The following is an 18989-nucleotide window of genomic DNA, read 5'->3' on the forward strand; positions in this document are numbered from 1 at the left end:
AATTTTGAATATTTGATTTTTTAGGTTTTTGGAGTTTCGGAATTTTTAAATTACGAAATTCGAAATTTTTTTAATCTAAATTTTTTTTTTAAACTATGATAAAAAAAAAGTTTCGAATTTTTGAAATTTGAATTTTGAATGATGGAGCATTAATTTTTGAATGTTCTGATCTTTTTATTTTTCGCCAAGAATGTTTAAATTTAGAAAAATATTTCTACGGGTAAATCCCATCTAAAATTCAAAGGCAAATTGAATATATCCACTATAAAATTAAAAATAAATAAGGTTAAAAAAACATTACTCAAAACTCAAAAGAAATTACATATTCAGAGCCGGATATATTAAGAAATGAGTAAAGTGTAGTAATAATTTTATTTAAGAAAATCTCAACCATACATTTAAAAAATCATCTCTACATAATCTTCATCTTAATTTTTCGACGGTTCGTATTAAGAAAATACAAACAAACATTTTCAGAAAAAAAATCTATTTATAAGAAATTGAAATTGCACTCAATGGAGAAAAAAACAAATTCTCGTTATTCTTGTTATTATTTTTCCTAATAACTTGAAAGTAATTCTAATCTAATCTAATCTAATCAGACCCTAGCGCAGCCAATCTTTCGAAGGGATCCTGGAGAGTGCCTTAGGTTAGATGACGCCTAGCACTCTTCTTGTCATTTATTAACATTTGTAGTGCGCCATTGCATTGAAATGCATTGAAACATCACAAGCGTTAAAGCGGCCAGGCCTACTGCGTAAAGCCGTATCGCAGAGATGACTCGTAATTGGGTTGAGTTTGAGCACTGAGTGTTCGAACAACAACACAATTCTGAATCGACAGGGGAGGAAGAAGCGTGGGGACACACCACCATACGCTCCGAGATTTTGGTTGTATTCGTTGGGAGCACCATGCTAAGAAGGTTTGGTACTCCGGGACACTCTTGGATGGGACATTGTATTTCCACGAATGCCCTGGACACTATTTGCCGTGGTTATAGCGCCACAACTCGCTCTCTGTAACAGTATTCCTAATTCCAGTCCACTCTCACCAAGTCGTCATGGCCTAGTGGTTAGCATTTTTGCTTACCAATCCAAAGGACGGAGGATCGAATCCCGCCGCGAGCGACTTTGATTTTTCGTTCATATTCATCATTTCAAATTTCTATGTTCTAAACTTTCTCGTTGGGAGCAGATGGGCATCGAACCCAGAACCATTCGCTTACAAAGCGAACACCGTAACCAGTCAGCCACGGCCGCTCCCTCTAATAACTTGAAAGTAATTCTATCTATTTATTCATCAAAATTGCCATCCGCGCGAAATCCGCGCCTGAGCAAAATTAGTCTGCAAATCCGCGCCAAATCCGCGCGAAACGCGCCATCCGCGCGATCCGCGCCTTCCGTAACAACCCTGAATTTCAAGTGTACCGACCGGGATTTTCATCTCTGAACCTTCCGCTAGTAAGACAGAGGCCGCAACCATTATGCCACGGAGGTTAGGTTGGATTCTAAGAACAATAGACTCAACATAGGGACACAAAATGTTTTAGTTTTTCACGCTTTTAAAGCGATATAATGTATTTTTATCGAAAATGTGATTAAAAGTAGGCCCAAAATAGGGACAACATTTAGAAAGGGCGCATAAGCCTTTTGGAATGCCATATTTGCCTAAAATTGTTATGCCTTCTAGAGACTTGAAGTTCACATCCGTGTTTGGGAAGCGCGTTTTTGACTGTCATTCTAGGTACCTACTTGACTTTACCTTCGGTGTTGGGAAAACGCTCATAGGTAATTCAAAATTGTGGATTGATTCAAAAATCAAACCATCCACTTTAACGACCCCCAGGTCTTTTGTGGTCGCTATTGCAAGTTTTTCCCTTGTTTGCCGAAAAACTTTAGACTCAGGAGACGACCTTGACAATCAGCAATCAAGAAAATCAAACAATGTTATTTTCATAACTTGCAGTGCGCTGACGTAACAATTTATTTTACTTAACCCTCTACTGCCCAAATTTTTTTTTCGAAAATATTTATTTTTCCCGTGTTCAGGAGGTCATTTTGAGCAACTTTTGTTCTACGAAAAACTTTACTTTTCTTGTTTTATGTTTTCCTTGTTTCATTTTTAGTATTTTAATTTGCATTTATCTTGTTTAGTTTATGTTTGTTTTTGGTAGTATTTGGCCTACTCCACCATCTAATATAATTACATTTCGCCTATCTAATTTTTTCATGTTTTTACAGTCACTTTTTCAATTTTTTGCATGTTTTTCACATTTTCTGCCATAGAATCGCACCATCATCATTTAAATTGCAAAAAAATGCGTAGAGGCATAGTCTGGGACACTACAAAAATTCCTGCATACTTCTTTTTACTGAAAATATAGGAAATGTTAGTAAAAAACACAGCCAAAGTTGACCCCTAAAAAAATGACATTTTTAAAAACATTGGCAAAGTCACATAAAACAAGTTAAACTTCCAACCCTGAAATTTTCTAAAATTTTAAGAGTTCTTCTTTCCAATGCTTTTTAAATATCAAAAACTGGTTGGAAAATTGATTTTTGGCGATTTTTTAGATCGAAGCCCGTCTAAAGGCGGGGTTAGGTTGTAGAGGGTTAATTCAATCTGCCCTTATCACTTTCGACGAATCATCATCCGGCTGTACGTTGCAGCATAAGTCCAGCTGGGCCAGCTCATGCCTCGATTATTATGCTCCAGTTTCTTGTACGATCCGTTTAAAATGCTGCATTTTACAATTTTGATAAGAATCATTAACCATTCAAAACCTGAAAATACTTCCAATCTTACCAACTCGCACAACTTTTGTACCACCAACCACCCGAATAGTACTCGGCACAGCTCGTCCTCGACTGATCGTGATCCCTGTCTCGCGTTGAAAACGGCAGATCCCTGTGCTGGCTCAACTTGTCCCCAATCGTCCCGCTGTACTGTCCCAGCGCAGAAATTCTGTACCGTTCCGTCTCGCCGGCAAGCCTAAACTGCGAATACCGAGCAAATCCGTACAGTCCAGACTCGTCCTTCAACTCCACAGCCAGCTCGTAGTCTCCGTTGGCGGTGATCTGGAGGATTTGTTCCAACCCGAGCCAAAACTCACTCCCCGCGCCGATCGTTCCAAACCCGTTCCGGTAGTCGTCCCAGTAGCGGTTAAAGTCCACGGAACCGTCCAAACGTTGCTGAATTACGAGCCATCCTCCGCCGAGCGATCCGTTGGCGCAGAGGACGGTGGGCAGTTTGGGGCAGCGTTCGCAAGCTAGTTTGTACAGGCCTGGCGACGGGACGGAAGCACACGAGTCGATGCCGATGACTTGGTGGTGGAGCAGTTGGAGGATTACCAACATGCTGGAAATGTTCAATTTTATGAAATAAAAATACCGCACTTTCGAGGTCCACCTACCTGTTTTGTAAAGATTCCAGACGGGTTTCGGTAAGCTCAAAACCAAGGGGCTTTTCTACGTCGCTAGGTTCAGCAGTAATAATTACAGCTGACTGAGCAACGCCAGCAAACAGTAAACATAGCACAGAATTTAACATTTTTGGTGCGATTTTTTCTCGTTAACAGTAAATAGTACTGAATCACTACTGGCGAGAAACTCGTCTCTGATGTGGCTTTATATTCGCAATCTTGACCGCAATCTGAGAAAAAATGCATTCTAAGAAAAACCTAACCCGGGCAGACGGTAATAACAAAATTCATGCCATTTCAATAACAAATACTGTAAAAATAACAGAAAGTGTTATGGAATCTTCTTGAAAAATCGATTTTTGCATGAGGGTTTAATAACAATTTATGTTATAATAACAAAATTTGTTATTGGCCTGATATTGGTTGAACGCCAGAACAACTTTGGAATAACATTTTTTGTTATGGAAGAATAACTCCAAATGTTATTGGGATGATCGGATTAGTTGTTAAAATAACAAAAAATAATAACAAAGATTTGTTCGAAAAATAACATAATATGTTATTAGTCTGTTATTACAATAACAATCCAATAACAAAAAAATCATAACGACGAATAACAAATCCTGTTATAAATAACATAAAATGTTATTCGCCTAGTATTTTCAAATATCAAAAGATGTTATTCCGAAGTTATTTCCGTCTGCTCGGGAAACCCTCAACGATCCAAACGTGAAAAAGGAATAAAGATACAAACATTTCAATTGGAAAAAATACACATTAAAATTGAGAAAAAGTCGTATAAAAATATATCAAAAAAAAAGTGTCCACGTGGTTAATGGATGGTCCCGTATTAATGAGAACTAGTCAGAAAAAATTGTGATTTTTTATTAACTTTTTTTTCACAAAAAATCAATTTCCCAAAATCCGAATTTTTTATTTTTTATTTGTTTTAGGGGACAAAACCCCGCATTTTTTCAGCCATTCAGAATTATTGACCAAAATATTGCCGACGTGTTATGAATTCTCTTAACACTGGAACGCCCAACGCATGTCCAACTTACACGGACGCCCAAGCCTCCCAAAAAAGGTCGAACGGTAACTTCAACTCGCTGGTTCTCGGGCATTTCTTAACCAATCGGGACGATTCTTGTTTCCAGTGATTTGTAAGAATGTCTAGAATAATTCTAAAATTTGGCAGAACTTGATTTGAACAAATCTGTAATTTCTGCGACCGAAAACATCGTTCAACCTTTTTTAAAAAGACTGCCTCCGCGGAATTTTTGGCGATTTTTTTTTTACACGCGAAAAAAAAAGTTGGAACGATGTTTTTGATCGCAAAAATTACAGATTTGATCAAATTAAGCTCTGCAAAGTTCTAGACATCCTAACAAATCACTGGAAAGAAGAATTATCTTGGTTGGTTGAGTTGTGCACGAGAACCATTGAGTTGAAGTTACCGTTCCAACTTTTTTGGAGCCTTGGGCGTTGGAATGTTAAAAATAGTGAAAATCGAATTCTTCAATCGAAAAGTACTTTCCATTTTTTTTTATTAAGGATGCTCAGCAACCAAGGAAGTTGTTGTCTTCTTATTCCAAATTTGTCAAACTTACGGACCCAATCCTGCAAGAATCTGATTGTAAAAATAGTCAAACTTTGTTGTAAATAACTACGAAGACAGTTCTTTAGAGGATGAATAAAAAATTATATTGATAGTTCCCGTAGTATTGAAGATACTAAAATGTCTGTAATAGAAATCTGGGTGCAAAAGCTATGGTTGCCCGAGCAGACGGAAGTAACGCCGGAATAACATTTTTAGATATTGGAAAATACTAGGCCAATAACATTTTATGTTATTTATAACAAGATTTGTTATTCGCCGTTATGATTTTTTTGTTATTGAATTGTTATTGTAATAACAGACTAATAACATTTTAAGTTATTCTTCGAACAAATCTTTGTTATTATTTTTTGTTATTTTAACAACTAATCCGATCATCCTAATAACAATTGGAGTTATTCTTCCATAATGTTATCCCGATCAGACGGTAATAACTAAATTCATGCCATTTCAATAACAAATACTGTTAAAATAACAGAAAGTGTTATGGAATATTCTTGCAAAATCCATTTTTGCATAAGAGTTCAATAACAGTTTATGTTATCATAACAAAAGTTGTTATTGGTCTGGTATTGTGTGAGAACCAAAACAACTTTGAAATAACATTTTTTGTTATGGAAGAATAACCCCAATTGTTATTAGGATGATCGGATTAGTTGTTAAAATAACAAAAAATAATAACAAAGATTTGTTCGAAAAATAACTTAAAATGTTATTAATCTGTTATTACAATAACAATTCAATAACAAAAAAATCATAACGGCGAATAACAAATCTTGTTATAAATAACAAAAAATGTTATTGGCCTAGTATTTTCCAATATCAAAAAATGTTATTCCGGCGTTATTTCCGTCTGCTCGGGATCCCGGGCAGACGGTAATAACAAAATTAATAATATTTCAATAACAAATCCTGTTAAAATAACAAAAAGTGTTATTATTTTATCCTGAAGTTCAACTTCAAGAAGAAAAATAATAACAGTTTCTGATAAAATAACAAAATTTGGTATTGAAGTGAAATTATATTGAAAAAGTTTAATAACACGCTAATAAGAGGAAATGTTATACATTTCAAAAACTCTCCTAATAACAAAATTTGTTATTCGTTCGGTATACTGACTTAGAAATAAAATTACCATAAATCGCACAAATGGAAAAGTTTCTAAGTGTCCATAACACAATCTGTTATTATTTTTTCTTTTGTTAAATATGTTTAGAACTATGGGATAACTTTGATCAATTTCGTCGGGATCATTATTTTGGCCATGAAATGGGGTCGCTAAGCTAAAATTATTCTGAAAAGTTGAAATTTTGGAAGTTGATTTTTTTTAATTATTTGATATACCCCCTAAAGGACTTTGTTTAAAATGGTTAGAACTATGGGATAATTTTGACCAATTTCGTCAGGGTCATTATTTTGGCCATGAAATGGGGTCCTAAAGCTAAAATTATTCTAAAAAGTTGAAATTTTGAAAGCTGATTTTTTTAATTATTTGATATACCTAAGGGATTTTACTAAAATTGGCTAGAACTATGAAATAATTTGGACCAATTTCATCGGGGTCATTCATTTGACCATGAAATGGGGTTTCAAGCTTAAATTAATCCGATAAAATTAACTTTTGAGAGTTAATTTTTTTTAAATTTTGTTATATTCCCTAATGGAATTGATTTATTTATTGAGAATTTTTGAAGTGTGAATAACAAAAACTGTTATTATTTTCACAGAGCCAGGAAGTCGGAGCTGATGTTGAAGTTCGAGCTGGAGTGAGACCTCGGAAACTGCATCGGATTCAGCAAATTTACAGCAACTTTTACTTGGAGTCGGAATCTGTGAAGTCGGGTATTTTTGGAGAGCTGAAGTCGTCGTTGACGTCATATCCTACATCCAGAGTCAGAGTTGTTTTCATAGTATGGATTCAAAGTCGCTTGGAGGTACCCGACTCTGCAGCCCTGACTAGTACAGAGGAGTTATGGCAACTGCAGGTTTATTTGCAAATTACAAATAAACCAAAACAATAACTTTTTTTGTTATGGAGACATACCAGTTCAATAACATTTTTTGTTATTATGCTGCTCCACCTCTCCGCAAAAAATAACAAATCTTATTATTCTTTCATGATTCCTTCTGTGTTATTGGTTTGTTATTGTAATAACAACATAATAACAGTTTAAGTTATTCTTCGAACAAATCTTTGTTATTGATTTTTGTTATTTTAACAACTAATCCGATCATCCCAATAACATATTTCGATCTTCTCACAATATCAAAAAGTGACCTTCCCAAGTTATTTCCGTCTGCTCGGGATTCCCAAGTTGTTTTGACTCTCAAGCAATATCAGACCAATAACAAATTTTGTTATGATAACATAAACTGTTATTGAACTCTTATGCAAAAATGGATTTTTCAAGAATATTCCATAACGCTTTCTGTTATTTTAACAGTATTTGTTATTGAAATGGCATGAATTTAGTTATTACCGTCTGATCGGGTGATGTGTACCGTTTAGTGAACCTTTTTTAAATAATATACATTCAAAGTTAAATTTTGTCCGATAAATTCCGGGTTTTTGTTGTTTTTTTAAATAGTGTCCATGATTGTCCATTCCTGAAAATATGTTTTCGAAAAGTTAAGAAAATGTCCTACAATTTCGTCTAAGAAATATTGAAGATTGGACCATTGGTTGCTGAGATACGGCAGATAAAAGAAAAAAAAAGCCCGGGCAGACGGTAATAACAAAATTCATGCCATTTCAATAACAAATATTATTAAAATAACAGAAAACGTTATAGAATCTCCATGAAAAATCCATTTTTACATAAAAGTTTAATAACAGTTTATATTATCATAAAAAAAATTGTTATTGGTCTGATATTGTTTGAAAGCCATAAAACCTTGGGAATAGCATTTTTTGTTATGGAAAAATACCACGAACTGTTATTGGGATGATCGGATTAGTTGTTAACATAACAAAAAATAATAACAAGGATTTGTTCGAAGAATCACTGAAAATGTTATTAGTCTGTTATTTCAAAAACAATCCAATAACAAAAAAAAATCATAACGATGAAAAACAAATCTTGTTATAAATAACATAAAATGTTATTGGGTCAGTATTTTCAAATATCAAAAAATGTTATTCCCAAGTTATTTCCGTCTGCTCGGGTAACAGGAAAATTATTTTTATTAGACACACCCAAACAACCCTCCAATTTCTAATGTCGATATCTCAGCAATGAATGGTCCGATTTTCAGTGTTTAAAATATGGAACAAGCGTGAAATTTTCCGATCATTTCGAAAAAAATATTTTAATTTTTTTTAATCTAGACTAACATTTCAAAAAAGCGTAAAATTGAAGTTTGTGTTTTTTTTTTCAAATTATTTTTTAAACTAATGATCATATCCACGGTACGGGTGTGTAATGCATTTTCCAGTGGTTTTTTCAATGAACTGTTGAAGTTCTGGCTTGTAATTTCAATTATTATTTGTTTTATTTGTTTACCTCCTCCCCCTCGACCTTGGCCAGAGTAGAGGGACATAAACTTTGAAAAATATTTGCATCGTCCTTAAAAAAACTCTGAACATATGTGTTAAGTCAAGTCAGACTATTTGACATTTGAACATTTTAAGAACTGCTCATTTTTCTAGAAACAGAAAAAAAACCTTATAAATATTTCAATTCAGATTTTTAAGTAATGTTCACTGTTCAACCTTACGTCTTTCAGCCGTTTGTCGGATTTAAATTCAATGTGTATCATTTTTGAGTTAAAAGAAATTTTAACTTTAGATTTGGATTTTGAAATATCATTAAAATCCAAATTTTGTCGGTTTGGCTCACTTCTGATGGTTAATTTTCTTGGAAACATTTCATAATGGAACACTCTTTTGTTTATCATAGATGCGTCATTCTGAAGTGCCATTGATAATAACTCATCGTGTAAGTGTTCTCTGAACTGATTTTTTGTGTTAAAAGAAACAATAAACGAAATGCATTGTTGACAAAGGTTACGCAGAAAGTTACCCCCAAAAAGTTGCATCCTTCAACTACGCGCAGAATCTTAATTGTTGTTGTTTACATTTCATCCGTTTGTTTTGTTTAGACATCAAAACACATTTTTTTATTGAAACGACAAAGGCTTATGTGTGGCAAGAAAGCGCAATCACGACGAACTGCGTTGAATGCTGGTTTGATAATGACTATGACTATATCAACCATTCTTGTACATTCTCAGTGAATGAGTAACACAAATTTTTAAAATTAGTTTTTAACGTTGAGCTTGCAAATCAAATTTCTTCCGTAAAATAACGGAACCATTAAACGCAATTAGAAAAGAATCCATTCTCAAGCTGAACCATTCCTCACAACTCCCCCCTACGAAGAATGCACTTCCGCAGATCCACCAATTGATGCACCTGACTTAACTATCCCCTGAACCGGTCGCAACAATTTTAACTGCCTCTAACTATTTCTCTCTCTCTCTTTATGTGTATGGATAGATAACAGTACCTTCCCATACGATTTGCACGAAGAAAAAAAAAACTTCACTACCTTGAAGTCATTGTTTCCGCAACCGTCTTCAAGCCATCTCCTCCCACACCACAAACATCTCTCACTTTTCCCTTATTCTTCTCCGCTATCAGAATGGAAAAGATGCTCGCACACACACACACTCCTCCACGGTGCAGATTCATTGAGACTATTTAGTCATTCATAAACAGGCAGCCAGCGTGCGGTAAATCTGAAAGCAAAACCTTAACCTTTCCTTTCCCCTTCCCCTTCCCGTGCAGGTTTTCGGACCGTTCGTTTGGGCCAGAGAACAATTCCCAGCTCATTGGGCTAACTAGCGGCTAACTATCTGACTAACTAACTGGCACTGTAGCATTGGGGAAGCGTAAAAGCAGGGGCGTATGAAAGGGAATTATGAATTTATGATTTTTGGTAAATATGAGATTTAGGTAAATAACCATAGATTAAACAAATAAGAAATGTAGATTAAAAATAGACCTTATATAAAAAAGGGAAAAAAATGTTTTAAAAAATTAATTAAACAAGACATATAACAATACAAAATCAACTTCTTCCAAAACCAAAACTTGACTACAGAAAAGAGTGACATTGACGTGTGGCTGATCTATGGAACGTGAGAAGAGTAATCTGGTGGTCCATAGCAAGGTGATACAAACTTTATCTCTAGATTTTGTTCTTGCAAGCATGAATAATGATAAGAATAAATCATTCAAAAAATGAAGAAACTTTTATATCGTACTAAATAAACTATGTAAAATTCAAAATAAATAAATCTTGACATCAAAAATTAATTTCAAAAAGTTAAAAAATCGGTTACTTTGCCGGAAGATGGAGAGAAATTAGAAAAAAATATTAAAATCTTCTTAACAACTCATCATTTAAAAGTTATGGCATTTAATTTTATTTAGATTATTTCTTTGTTTTTTTTTTATATTTATTTTGCGTTTTTTAAGCATTTTATTTTTATGAACTTTGTTTAATTCATGTTCTTTATGAATACTTTCAATTATTTTTTGAATATGTTAAATTAAAAATTATGCTACAATGTTTAACTCTATTTTTTTCTTGCTTAAACGTGTTTATTTCAATGTTTTCATCTTGCTTTCAGTTACTTGATAAATATTTTAATTAATTCTCAAATTGTTCATACACAGAAAAGCTCATTAAATTATTATAAAGTTTTTTTAAAATTCTTTGAAATTTCTCAAAAATTCAAGTTCTCATTGTTTCTAATTTTTATTAATTATTTATATCATAAAAACGTTTATTTTTTTTTAAATATTTTCTTCAAGTATGTTAATGTTTCTTAATGATCCTTAAAGTTTTGTGAAGCATATTAAAATTATATAAAATAATATAAAATTATTTTTTTCAAAATTTCTTAAAAGCGTCAATATTTTTTTTGAATATAAAAGCTTATTGACAATTCCTAAACTTTTTTTTTTGGTTTTCTGAAGTTCCCTAAGTTGCTAAAAGTTTCTTTATATTTTTGGTTTTAATAGATTTTTTCACTATGTTTTAAGTTCCCTAGGTTTCCTTCGTTGCTTTGATTATTTTTTTAGTTTCTATCAGTCTTTTATTTTTGTTTTCATCAAGTTTGATCTAGTTTCTTTTAGTTTGTTTTATTTTCTTTTAATTTATTTCAGTTTCTTTTCGTATCTTTTCGTTTGTTATATATTTTTTTGGTTTTCCAGTTTCTTTGTTGTTTACTTTTCTTTAGTTTCTATTAGCATCTTTTATTTCATTCATTTTCTGAGTTTCTTTTTGTGTTTTTGTTTCTTATAGTTTACAAGCCTACCCGTCAAACTTCGTCTAGCCTTTTTTCGTTTCTTGACGTTTTCAGCTTGTTTGCTTATTCTGCCTCCTGTGATCAAAATTTAATTTTACGTAACTTTTCCCGTACAATCTGCAGATTTTCCGGAATCGGTTCCAGAGTGGCCAAAGTTGTAACTTTTTGGCGTAAGAACCTTCCTTGGACTTATACGAACCCAACGCAACAAAGAGCACCTCGATCCGACATTCCATGTTGAATTGATTTGCGTTCGAACAAAACCGTCGAAATTTTATATATATATAGATATTTTTTTTTGCTTTGCTTTATGTTTCTTTAATTTTATTTTAGTTGCTTTTTGTTTCTTTTTATTTATATTAGGTAATTTAAATGTTTTTTTTAATTTCTATTATTTTTCAATTCTTAATTCTTCTTGTTTATTTGAGCTTTTTCAGATTTTTTTTTATTTCCATAGGAGGCTGGTACAAATTTTGTTTATATTTTTTCCTTTTTTTAGTTTCTTTTAGTTGCAGTCATTTTATTTTTATTTTTTTAAATGCATTTTATTTTTTCTCTCATCTTTTTTTGTTTAATTTATTTTCTGTTCATTCTTTGATTTAAAAAAAAATCTTTTTGTTTAAGTTTTTCCCAGTTTCTTTTCTTCTTAATTTTTAGTATTTTTAATTTTATCGTAGCTGCTTTTTTTAATTGTTTATTATATTAAGTTTCTGTTATTTTCCTCTTTTTTCATTTATTTTTTTGTGTTTTTTCAGTTACCTTTAGTTTCTTATTTCTTTAATTTTTAGTTTCTAAATTGGTCTTGTTTTTTTTTGCTTTCCTTTTTTTTAATTTTTTAAAAGTTTGTTACAAGTTTTTGAAGTTGCTTTTGTTTTCCTTTAGAATCTTTTGGTTTCTTTAAGTTTTTTTTTTCAATGTATTTAGTTTCATTTAATTTGTTAAGTTCAATTTAGTTTCTCTTTGTATCGCTTAGTATTCTTTAGTTTCTTTTGGGTTCTTTTATTTCTTTAATTTCTATTCAGTTTCTTTGAGTATTTTCAAGTTTATCTTTGTTTTTGTTTCATTCAGTGTTTTTTTGTTTTAGTTAAGTTTATTTTATTTTTTTTAGCGTTATTTAGTAGATTTTTGTTGATTTAATTTTCATTAGGTTCTGTGTTCTGTTTGTTTTATTTAGGTTTCTTTCAATTGCTTTTTTTGTTTTCTGTTTATAATATTTTGTTTTAGTTTTTTGTAAGTTCAATTTATTTTTTTGTAGTTTCCCGTGATTTTTTAGTTTTTTTTGTCATCTTTTATTTCCATTTAGTTTCTGTGAGTATTTTTATGATTCTATTTGTTTATGTTTCATTGAGCGTTTTTTAAGTTTTTTGTATTTTTAGGGAAATATTTAGTTTATTTCAGTTGCTTTCAATTTCTTTTCTTTTTTTTTATTTTCTGTTTGTTTTATTTCAGTTTTTTTAGTTGCTTTAGGCCGTTTCAAATACTGTTTGAAGTTTATGTCCCTCGACTCTGACCATAAACTTAAACCTTAAACTTTGAAAAATATTAGCAATGTTCTCATTTGTTCTCAGTTTCGTTTAGTTTTTTTTATTTTCTTTTTTATATGAATTTTTGTTTCCTTTAGCTTCTGTTATTTTTTATTTTTATTTTTCAAGATCATTTTCTATTTTGTTTCTTTTAATAGTTTCTTCCTGCTTTTTTTCCAAAATTTGCTTAGTTTCCTTTAGCTTTTTCTAGTTTATTTGAGTTTCTTTAAGGGGTTACATACATGTAGAAAATAACAAAAATATTATGTTACAGATTATTTGTAAAATCCACTCAAAAGATGATTATTAATCACTCCTGAAAGTTTCATGAAGATATTTCATGATTAAACTGAGTAAGAGACAATTTAAGTTCAAAATTTTGCCATGCGCAAAGCGGGCTGTCAAACTTTGTTCGCGTTTTTCTCTAAACCCCGAGTTGATTTACGGGTGCCACGATATCTCGAGATGGGATTGACCAAATTGGCTGAAATTCGAGGTGAAGACTCTCAAAATGAATCCAGTGTGCATGACGAAGCCCAATTTTTAAAATTTGCTTTTTAAAAAAATACAAAAATCAAAAACTAACGTATATTTAAATGAAAAACACAAAAATATTTTTAACTTTTTTTAAAATATTTTTTTTTTTGAAAATCGGGCTTCGTCATGCACATGGAATCGGTTCAACGAGTCTTCACCAAAATTTTGAGCCGATTTGGTCAAGACAGTGTTGAGATATCATGGCACCCGTTTTTTGAAACTGCTTACAAATATCTTCAAATTTGTTTTGTTAGTAGGTGAAAATGTGTAGTTTAATGCCCTAAAAAAGAATTCAAAATAAATTGAAGTGTGCACTCGTACTAACCTCTGTTTTTTTGCCGATATACGTGTATGTAACCCCTTAAGTTTGATCAGTTAAGTTCAGAAGGGAAACTTAAAGAAACTTAGTACCGTTTTCAGGGGTGACTATGGGTCGGGGGGTAAGATTGGGTCATACAAATTTAAGCATTTTTGTTTGACCCAATCTCACCCCCAGACCGGGTTTTAATGTTTTTTTTAAATTTTAGTTTTTGTTTTTGATTAATGTTTCCGTACTATTCAATTTGTTATGTTTTAAATTGTTTCCAATTTTTCGATTGATTTTGTTTTCTTACTTTGCTATTTTATGAATTTTGGAGTTTCTTTTGAATATTGTTTAGTTTTTTTTTAAATTTCTTTACAGTTTTTACAGTTTTTTTTTACATTTTTTGCTTGTTTATTTTTTCTCAACACCCTTTCCTTCTCCACTAACTGCACCTAATCTTTGTGTTCTTCCACTCAACCTATCAATCCCCGCATCGTTCTCAAGCAGCTTTCTTCTCCAGCCGATGAAAACCGCGCGCGGTGCGAACCATTAAACTGTTTGTCATTAGTAGCGTGTCTCTCGTGGTTCCCCCTCCCTGACCTTTCTCCCGGAAGAACAACCTGTGGACGGTTGGGTTGCTTGCCGGAAAAGAATGTCCCATTGTGTTCAAGAGTGGGAGGCCCTTTCACAACGGACCCTAGAACAAACAACAATCAGTCATTTATGCTAACAAGAGCTGCTCATCGCCGGGCAATTTTCTTCTATTTTTCCAGGTTGATGGTTGGTTGGGAAAATTTGCCAAGAGGAATTAGTTTGAGATGGTTTTTTATGGCAAAGAGGTTGATTTATTGCGTGAACGCATTAATCTCTGAGAGTTACACAAAGTTGGTGCTGAAATTGATTCTTCGATAAAGACTTAACGGCAATTTTGCATTCTTTTGAAGGGAGTTCAGCAACCTTTAGAACGTTTTTCAAACTCCATTAACCCACCTAAACACCTTTTAGTGGAATTCAACTGCGCATCTTTTTCTTGAAACCATAAAAAAATGGGAAACAAGATCCCTTCCACGGAAGTGAGGTTTCCTCGCAAAGAGGTTTCTAATTTTTTTGTTTGTATCATCACCACCTGGCACTTATGTGAAAAATACACGCTAAAAATAACCCCACCGTGCGCCCCCATTAATCAGCCAATCGAACCCAGAGAACCAGTCGCTTGTAATGAATCCATCCAAGAGATTAGGAGGTCTCTCCGGACGGGGGTCTCTCTAATGGGTCCGCTAAGTGGCTAAGTGACCACCACCATCCAAGCCCTTTTTGTGGCGACTCATCGTCAGAGTACCCCAATCGACCGCGGTGTTGCATTGGCAATTATGCCAGAAAACTTGGGGCCAAATTCCGAAAAAATCGCACACACTCACACGCGCACCCTTGAACCCTTTTTAACGAACCCGCGTGTATTGGGGCTCTAAACCGTTGTGCGTTGATGGGGCCGTTAATGTGGTCTTTTGGGTTGAGATGCAGTTTTGCTAATTTTCGCGCAGATCGCTCGTGCCTTGAACTCTCCTCGAGTGTGTGTTGGGATGAGGCTAGGTCATCGGGTCAACGCGGTAGTTAGTTGAGAGACTTAAGCTGGGCTAAGTAGTGACTTAATAGGCCTTCGGAGGATCTATTAAGAACAACAACAATATGCTGGCTAAGCACTTGAAGAAACTTAATTGTTGTTTTTTTTTCGTAATATTGAATTTTTGGTCCTTTTGAAATGTTAGTCTTGATTTAATTTTTTTGAAAATATTGTTTTCGAAAAGATAGGAAAATTTCACGAATGTTTTATTTTTTAACATTGTAAAACAGACCATTAGTTGCTGAGATATCGACATTAGAAAATGGTGGGTTGTTTGGGTGAGACTTAAAAACATCAATTTTCCTGTTTTTAAACACTTGCATGGAAATATCTCAGCAACTAAGGGTCGTTTCAACAAAGTTCAAAAAAGCAAAATATAGAGGATTTTCTCAGCTTTTCAAAACTGTTTTTTTTTCAAAAGTGGGCAAACATGTGCACTAATTTAAAAAAATTAAAAACTGCGACTATTTTCAAAAAAGTTACCTAAAAATGGCTTTAACTTAAAAACGGTGCACTTTATCAAAATTTCACTGAAGTACTTTTTGATTGCAAATTTGATTTTACATCGAAAAATGAAGTTGAAAAATTTTTGCGACCAATATTTCATTTTTTTTTGCTCACTCGAAACATTAATTTTTATAAATGGTTGCATGCTTCCCAAAAAGGTCGTAAATTATTTCTTGACTTGTTAAGTTCCTTTGTAGTTTGAAATTTTCGGGATTCAAACATTCCTAATAACAAAAATCTGAAATTTTCACAAAACATTTTACTGTAATAAAAACTAGAATCAACAACATCAAAAAATGTTAATATTTCTTTTTATTTTTGGCAACTTTTAATTTTGTATACCCTTTGAAAAATAAAAAAAAAATCTTGCTTCTATGTTTTCCTTTGTTTTTTATTTTGTTCTTGTTTGCATTTGAAGTTTTTGTATCTTTTAGTATTTCGGTGAACTAAAGTTTTATTTTCTGTTGTTTTCTCGTAGTTATTTTTAATATTTATATTTTAAAATTGTTCAGCTCAATTTTCTTTGAGTATCTTGTAGATTATTTTAGTTTCATTTGATTTCTTTTGGATTTTTTTTAGTTTGTTATAATTTAACTTCAGTTTTTTTAGATATTTTTTAAGTTTCTTTTAATTTCTTTATGTTTATTTCCGTTTCTTATGGCTTCGTTTAGTCTATTTTCATTTTGCTTTTGTTTTTTTTTTACTTTTTTTTTCTTTTAGCTTATTTATTTTTCTATTAGTTTCTTTTAATTCCTGTTAGTTTCTAATAGTTTTGTTCAGTTAATTTTCAGTTTCATCTATTTTCTTTAAGCTTATTTAAGTTTTTATTAGTTTCTATTAGTTTCTTTAAGTTTCTTTTAATTTCATTTAGTTTCTTACAGTTTCGTTTTGTTTTTTTTTTTAGTTTCTTTTAGTCTCTTTTAGCTTCTTTTTGTTTCTTTTAGTTTCTTTTAGTTTTTTTAAGTTTCATTTAGTTTCTTTTAGTTTCTTTTATTTTCTTTTTTTCTTTTTTTTATGTTATTTATGTTTTTTTTTAATTCCTGTTAGTTTCTTTTAGTTTTGTTCAGTTTATTTTCAGTTTCTTATATTTTCTTTCAGCTAATTTAAGTTTCTATTCGTTTCTTTAAGTTTCTTTAAGTTTCTTTTAGTGTCTTTTAGTTTTTTTAAGTTTCATTTAGTTTCTTTTAGTTTCTTTCAGTTTCTTTTAATTTCTTTTAGTTTCTTTTAGTTTCTTTTAGTTTCTTTTAGTTTCTTTTAGTTTCTTTTAGTTTCTTTCAGTTTCTTTTAGTTTCTTTAGTTTCTTTTAGTTTCTTTTAGTTTCTTTTAGTTTCTTTTAGTTTCTTTTAGTTTCTTTTAGTTTCTTTTAGTTTCTTTTAGTTTCTTTTAGTTTCTTTTAGTTTCTTTTAGTTTCTTTTAGTTTCTTTTAGTTTCTTTTAGTTTCTTTTAGTTTCTTTTAGTTTCTTTTAGTTTCTTTTTGTTTCTTTTAGTTTCTTTTAGTTTCTTTCAGTTTCTTTTAGCTTCTTTCAGTTTATTTTAGTTTCTTTTAGTTTCTTTTAGTTTTTTTTAGTTTCTTTATATTGCTTTGAGTATCTTTTATTTTCATTTATTTTCTTTTAGTTTTATTAGTTTCTTTTAGTTGCTTTTAGTTCCTTTTAGTTTTTTTTTCAGTTTTTTTATTTTCTTTTAGTCTTTTTTAGTTTCTTTTAGTTTTTTTTCAGTTTTTTTATTTTCTTTTAGTTTTTTTAGTTTCTTTAAGTTTTTTTAGTTTTTTTTTAGTTTTTTTTAGTTTCTTTTATTTTCTTTAAGTTTTTTTTATTTGTTATTAGTTTCTTTAAATTGTTATTGGTATCTTTTGGTTTCTTTTTTTTTCTTTAAGATTTTTTGTTTTATTTAACGTTTTTCTTAATTACTGTTGGGTTTCATTTGTTTTAGTTTTTTCATCATTTTCTTTCAGTTTCTTCTAGTTTTATGTAGTTTCTCTCATTTTTTAAAATTTATTTTAGTTGGTTTCAGTTTCTTCTAGCTTATTTGTTTTCTTTTAGTTTCTCTTACAACCTTTTTGTTTCTTGTAATTAAAACGATGCACTTAAAAAAATCTTTTAAAAAGATATTTGAAAAAAAAAAATATAATTTTTCCCTGTGTATTTCTGTAACACTCAATGCGGCCAATAGATTTGATTTCGAAATTTTAGGTTTTTTCCCGAAAACAAAGGGAATGTACTATTTTTTTTTTTCTTCTGGTGACACTTTTTATAATGTGACCTGATTTTTTAATAATTTGTTAAATGCGTTTATCTATTAAACTTTAAAATAAAAATAGGTATTTTTTTTAAATTCATTTTCCTTTTCATGATGTCTCCATTCAAAGTGATTGTTTCTATAAAGAATGACTATTTTTCCAATAAATGATCAAACTTAACCAACTCCAAAACCTTTTTTTCAGAAAATTTCCTGAAATTTTTAAATTGAAATGTTGAAAGTGCTTTTACTGTTAAGACAAGACAATAATTCTGATTTTTCATTTTTTTACGTTGAAATTTAAATCCATTAACTTAAGTAATAAGTATTTTACTAATGAAAGTTTCCAAAGAAGTTATTTCAAAATATCTTAAGTACAAAATATTTCAGACATTTCAAGAATAAAAAAATACTCCAATCCGGTTGATTCAAACAAAAAGTCTGCTTTTTTTTTCAGGAATATCTCATCAATCAATTGATTTATAAAAAAAACAATTGTCCATTAAATTTAAACAAAGGATTCAATTATTTAAAAAAAAAACTATCATAAAATGCTTCATATACTATTACAGGGATGTGCGACAAAAGGTCAAAGGACATAAGGACGAATGGACAAAAGGTCGAATGGACAAAAGATCCAATGGACAAATCGTCGAAAAGACAATATGTCGAATGTGACAAAATGAAACAAATAATAATAATTATAAACTTCTAAAACATTCGATTTTTGTGTGAGTTCATCCATCCTTTAAGAAATGATTTATTTTTTCAAATAAACAGAATAACTTCCAAAACATTTTGGAGAAGTTTTCCATTCCCTAAAAAAGTATTAGTTTTTGTTATAATATTGTAAGTTATCCCATACTTTAAAACATAACCAAATCTTTTAAAAAATGACGAAT

General features: G+C 31.2%; 2 protein-coding genes across 2 annotated transcripts in view; one reads left to right on the forward strand and one right to left on the reverse strand.

The window, feature by feature from the left end:
• Positions 1 to 18989, forward strand: part of LOC120431108 (trafficking protein particle complex subunit 1) — a 370102-nt gene that overhangs the window by 97098 nt on the left and 254015 nt on the right. The window lies entirely within an intron of this gene.
• Positions 1589 to 3583, reverse strand: LOC120428552 (ficolin-2-like). The gene is made up of 3 exons (XM_039593584.2): positions 3413 to 3583; positions 2806 to 3357; positions 1589 to 2740 (listed from the first exon to the last, which is right to left on the reverse strand). The coding sequence occupies exons 1-3, from the start codon at positions 3547 to 3549 to the stop codon at positions 2632 to 2634; spliced, it is 798 nt and encodes a 265-aa protein (XP_039449518.1). The 5' UTR covers positions 3550 to 3583; the 3' UTR covers positions 1589 to 2631.

Source organism: Culex pipiens, chromosome 1 (assembly GCF_016801865.2).
Source record: "Culex pipiens pallens isolate TS chromosome 1, TS_CPP_V2, whole genome shotgun sequence".
NCBI lineage: Eukaryota > Metazoa > Arthropoda > Insecta > Diptera > Culicidae > Culex > Culex pipiens.

Bases quoted from the DNA above. Each gene is read 5' to 3' on its own strand.
- LOC120428552 (XM_039593584.2), bottom strand. From the start codon at position 3,549: ATGTTAAATTCTGTGCTATGTTTACTGTTTGCTGGCGTTGCTCAGTCA. The intron at 3,358-3,412 runs GTAGGTGGACCT...GAACATTTCCAG, and splicing joins CTGGAATCTTTACAAAACAG to CATGTTGGTAATCCTCCAAC. The intron at 2,741-2,805 runs GTAAGATTGGAA...TGTAAAATGCAG, and splicing joins TACAAAAGTTGTGCGAGTTG to CATTTTAAACGGATCGTACA.